Source organism: Egretta garzetta, unplaced genomic scaffold (assembly GCF_000687185.1).
Source record: "Egretta garzetta isolate BGI_Z169 unplaced genomic scaffold, ASM68718v1 scaffold26, whole genome shotgun sequence".
NCBI classification, from domain to species: domain Eukaryota; kingdom Metazoa; phylum Chordata; class Aves; order Pelecaniformes; family Ardeidae; genus Egretta; species Egretta garzetta.
Window position 1 is genome coordinate 94730 of NW_009260070.1, and position 5444 is coordinate 100173.

Genomic DNA, 5444 nt, shown 5'->3' on the forward strand with positions numbered 1-5444 from the left:
AGGGCGGCCGCTGGGCACGCAGGAGTTGGCGGTAGAGGTTTCTGGACGCCATAACAGGCTCGTCTTAAAATGGTGAATTGGATTGCAAAACAACCCTGCCCCAGTGCCTGCTATCTCTGTTCACGGGGCTGTCAGCTGCTGATAACCAGTTAACTATCTGTCCTTACAGCAACCTACTAGTCAATATTATTTTAAAGTCTTTATTAAACAGTAGAGAATATACACAAAGTACGTTATCAAAGCACCCCGTATTTCCTCCTTTCAACTATACAGAAAATCCCATCAGAATCCACACAGGTCAGACAAGCAAAAAAGAAAAGAAAAATAAACCACCAAACCATATTTTGCACTTCAGTCTTGCCTTAGAATAAGCTAAATAGTAAATTGTCTAAGTAAACTGTCTAAGCAAACACTGATTGTTAGGTTTAACTCTTCAACTTCAGGGACTTGATTCAGATTACTTTTCGTGTTAAGAAGTCAGGAAGGACTTGACCTGTGAAAATAAAAATAATTTACATTTGATGAGTTAAAAGAAGAGCTAAGTCATTAGGCTTTTCCCTTTCTTTCTTGGGGAACAAATAGTTTGTCACTGTACAGTTTCCAGCGCTGTTCTGCCTCTAGTTACAGTTCATGACCTGAAATGCTTTTCAGTATAGCAGATGGCTGTGAACCCAAGATTTGTATGTTAGTATGAGGCAGAACTGAGTGATTGAATTACACAAAAATAGCAAGTACTTATGAAAGGTAGCTTCTGGATGCCTCACAGAATGTTACTTCATTAAAGAAAAATGAATTTTCCTTCATTAGGTAGCTCTTTCTCAGAGGGATTGTCTGAAAACTAAGCCACTGATCTGGTAGCACTTTTGGCATGGTGCTGTACTCCCACCCCACACTGAAAGTAGAGCTGACCTCTTCGTGTGCTGGGTGATGAGGTGAAGTTGGTGGAAACAAAGCTGGTGGCCTTTCAGTGGCGCAAGTTAAAAGAAAGCATGTCTGAGTGTAGTCTGGTTCCTAACTCCCTAAGCTGTGAATTAAACGAGTAATGTTACAGCTGTGCTTGGAGGATTGGGGATGAGTCCCATGCCTTTGAGTACTATGAGGTGGGTTTTTTTTGTTGTGGACTGGGCATGTTGTTCCAGCAGAAGAATTTCTTCGGGTGTTTACTTCCTAAGCCTTGCCTTCCCTTGGAATTGGCAAACACCATTTTGACTCAAGTGACCTATTTATTACCACCTTGTTTCCTCAAATGGCTGTTGAGTCTTCCTCCCAACTCCACTTAGAAGTGTCACTTCATGCAGTTAGAGCTATGTACAAGGTTCATTTGTCAGGTGTGTTGTGCTCTGTCCAGGAAGAGTCTAGATCCCTAGAATGTGAGGGGGCATAAATAGCTCTAAGCTGACTTTAGGCTTTTTCTAAAGACAGTGTGGCTGACATGAGTTAGATGGTATCACTCTGAACTATTTAATGAAAGGTATGGTAGTGCAGGCTTGCAGAGAGTGGTCTGACTGCTCCAGCTGCTGTGTACTTGCATCCCCCACAACTGCCCCTCTTTAAAACCACCCAGTTTTCCCTTGAATTGTGAGGATAGTGAGGTGGGGTTACATTTTTTTTTTTTTTAAGGAAAGCAAAAAGCCTTTTCTGCAGCCATGGAGCTTCCTAAGTCTATGAAGGAGACTGACTGTACTAGCCCCGAACAAGTATTTATCACAAATTTTGAGAATGTAGATTGGTAACTTGTAGCTATTACTACAGAAGAAAAGCAGATGAGGAAACATTTAATACTTACCTTACCAATCAGGTACTCCTGTTTAATCTTATCATTCTTAAAATCTTCATTAACATCCAGAACTAGAATAGGAATCTCTTTAAGGTTCTCAAAATCAACTCTGTTAAGTGGAAGAACATCATGCTAGTAAAAATGGTGTAAAGTACTGTCTATAATACTAGCTCTTCCAGTTGCTTTCCAAGTCATCCTAAGGGTACAGCATTACTCAGATTACCATATGCACCTGAGATACTAATGCTGATGCCTGTGACTTAAGTGTAAAGCCCAAGTCAAGTCTGTCCTCAGTTGCTCTTGTATAATCCAGTCAACATTGTATCATGATAACTTTAATGTATCTCACAAATCTGGCCTTTTAATACCCATTTTTATTGTACAAGCGTGTGTGACGTTAACTTACGCTTCTTAACTTAGGTTCCTTTACCTCATTCTTTTTGTTGTGGAATCAATTACCAGGAATGTGATTTTGATAAGAGGGAGTATTTTTAAAAAGTACCACTTGCCCTGTGTCTCCCCCACCCCTTTCCAGTTAACTGCTAATCCATTTATGAAGATGCAGTTTGAAAGCTTCCTTTGGTGGGGATGACCTCTTTAACAGGTTTTAAGACTGGTATTTAAAATGGCTCTGAGAAGCAAGACCATTTGGCTACAGGTTAGGAGCAGATGGAAGCAGCAGTTGTGCAACTGGATGTGTATTTCTCTTAAAGCAGTAGTTATTCTCTCTTCCTATGTTTGAAAAGCATTTCTAAAATGCAGTAATTGTGCTGAACAGCATTCTTAACTTGGGTTTGCAGACTTAAGTGTTCTACGAAAAATACAGGAAATGCTTGCTCACAAGTTTGGTGTGAGTACACAATGTAAATGTTCCCAGAATTTCACAATAGGCAGTGACTTCTTGTCTCCTAAGCATTTGGGTCATCCTACATGAAACTTAGGAAAGTAGATGTGGCTGATAACATAGTTTTCCTGGAATTGTTATGCTTCCCATTCAGTAGAGCAGTTCAGGCTCCTCCAGGGGAAAATCTAAAGTCTGCTTTCACACTTAGAGATTCCTTACATGGAGAGGAAGTTGGGGGGGTGAAGGTATGCAGAGATCACTTAGCTGCTGACTGGGTTTCTTGTGTAGTAGTATCTGCCAACAGCCTTTCTGATTATTGTTTATTTTGAAGTTAGGATTAATATTTAAACCTTGTTGAAATACAGTCAGCCTAGTTTAAAGGTAGTTGGGACCTTGCCCTCCCTTACACTGGAACTGGAAGCCGCTTAGTAGATAACTGATGTGATTGGCCACTCAAACACAATCTCAACTCTGTCCTGTTCCTGTGTTCTTTCAGTTAACAAAATTCATGTCCTTGCTCGAGTTAAAACTACACAGCTTTCTAGTTGAAGCTAATGCTTAACAAAGGCTTTAAATTAGATGAAGTTCCATCTCGTAACAATTTTTACTTCCCTGCCAACAAATGACGTTCCCTCTGCATACAGCCTAGAGTAATCACCTCTGCCAAGAAACCTGGACTGGGTCTAAATAGAAGTCCTTCCAACTGTGCCAGAGTGAAGGTAGACTTAAACCTTAGTTTCATCCCTAATCAGCTTTAGTGGAAGGTAGGAAAGAGCCTTGCCTGTAACTTGAAACTTGCCTGCAGAAAATGGGTTCATACCTCATAGTCCTTTCGTGAAGCCAGGTTTCATGTTTATAGTGGAGGTTTTCCAAATACTCAAGCTCAATTCCTTGCTCCTCTTCTCTTCCCCTCATCTGTAGCCTTTCCATGCATTTCTGGGGGGGGTGCAGAAAGTACACAAGCCTGGACATTAGTCATGTGTTGAAGGCTAAATCAGCTAAATAGATCAAGTGGTCCTTAAATCAAGGACTAATAGTAGGCATTACTGAGCATTAATTTTAAATGCTTGGCTGAACATAAGTGAGTTAAATCTAGAATAACTTTTCTTTAAAAAAAAAAATGAAGCTACTTCAGCTAGAGGTCAGTAGTTCTTATTATCGGCTTAAATTCTGGACTGTATGGGAAGGGATGTCAAACTTGATTCAGAAGTTCACTTTCAGCCTTGGATCCTTATGGAGAGTGGTGGATGCTAGCAAGTAGCATTTGCTGACATCAGAATAGTAGCTCAGAAGGGAGAGTTTTTAATTTGATCTCTGAATGAAATCTGAATTTATGATAGGCTTCCCATTATATTTGGGGTGAGGGGAGCTATTTCAGTGTTGGTCACTGAAGTATTATGCCATGAATACCTGGTGGTTTGTACCTTTTTAAGGCTGAGGTTGGAGCTGAAACATTTTCATCTTTAGTGAACATACCTGAGGTGTGGTTCTTAAGTAGATCATGCCATCCAGTTCTATATCTGATTCAAACTGATTCAAAAGCCATGTGTGCCAGTCCTGGTAAATAGCCCACTCTGTTTCATTAATGTTTCCAGACTCAAACAGGTTAGAAGCAAATATGTATCTGCAATGAAAGACATTGGTCATTCCTGGCACGAGACTAAAGTGAGCTGCTAAAGCACTTCTCATTAGAATCAGAATCATGGTACTGAAAAAACAGCTGTCATTGAGTACTCTTAATACCATCCAACTCTCACCTGTTGAATCAACCTGTTCTTGCAGATACTAATTTAATATCAAGTGTTTCCCCAGCTCCATGTCTTTGAGCATAAAGACCTGGAGCTTTTAATCTGAACTCTTGTTGCACTGTGAGAGTAATTACCTGTCACTGTACACAGATCTCTCAAAAAATTGCACTGGATGTTCTGCTTCATGTAGCTTGGCCGAAACAGGTTTTAATTGTGCTCTTACTCTGCTCAAGCAAGCATAGGTCTGAAATGTATAAGCCCATCTTGTGGGTTTGTCATACAGCATTTGAAGTAGATTGCCTCCACTCTTCTGAGATGTTGAAAGTTCCTGGGGGACAAGAGAGAAAACTTAATACCAGCATATTTGCAGGATTTGATTTCTCTTAATCCAGAATTCTGGTATGTTGAAGTGACACTTCATGGCCTTGTGTGTGTGTTTTTTTCCCTAGGAAAATGCATAGGAATAGAGATTTGATGATACTCAGCTGGTGGTAGTCTTTATGACAGCTTCTTTAGAATAGGTTCATCACTGACTTTCAGGCTTTAATGTGATTTTTCTGGAATATTTGCAATATGCATTCAACAGTATCTTCCTAAGTAGCCTTTACAATTTCTGAGTGTTTGACCAACTGGTATGGTAGTGGGAATGACTTGTGGATACTCCAGACTTAAGCAAGTTGAATTTTGGCATGGCTCCCTGGCTGATCACTGCGGCTTCTTCTGGCCGTCTCTCTCCCCAAGCTTCCCAGATCCAGCACACCTACCTCACACTCATCTTCATCTGTCTGGATGTTGCACCACTTGGCAATAGGTTCAGGGATGATCTCCCATTCATCACTGTGTTTCTCTAGTAGCCTGACAAATGTTGACTTCCCTGCAGCTGAAGAGGATTTGAAAAGTTGATGGAGGGTGTAGGTTAGAAGACTAGTCTTGCTGAGGAAGGTAACAGTGGCAGTTGTGAGGTTTCTCGACCAGGCTGCAGGCAGCGTTGCCGCAGGGTTTGGGGTGCAGAGCAGGGCAGGCTTTGCGCTGCTGGGCGCTGGGGAAGGGCTGGCGGGACCGCCTGCGCGGTGCT

General features: G+C 41.2%; 1 protein-coding gene across 2 annotated transcripts; it reads right to left on the bottom strand.

Annotated features, from left to right (window-relative positions):
• Positions 1-6: 6 nt before the first annotated feature.
• On the bottom strand, positions 7-5438 carry LOC104128441 (deoxycytidine kinase 1). 2 transcript variants are annotated; one of them, XM_035896700.1, is made up of 6 exons: positions 5134-5438; positions 4504-4697; positions 4098-4245; positions 3442-3557; positions 1787-1886; positions 7-493 (listed from the first exon to the last, which is right to left on the bottom strand). In XM_035896700.1, the coding sequence occupies exons 2-6, from the start codon at positions 4653-4655 to the stop codon at positions 470-472; spliced, it is 540 nt and encodes a 179-aa protein (XP_035752593.1). In that variant the 5' UTR covers positions 4656-4697; positions 5134-5438; the 3' UTR covers positions 7-469. The 2 variants fall into 2 exon arrangements, with proteins under 2 accessions (XP_035752593.1, XP_035752592.1); XM_035896699.1 differs by having other exon boundaries at positions 7-1886.
• Between the last annotated feature and the right edge of the window lie 6 nt (positions 5439-5444).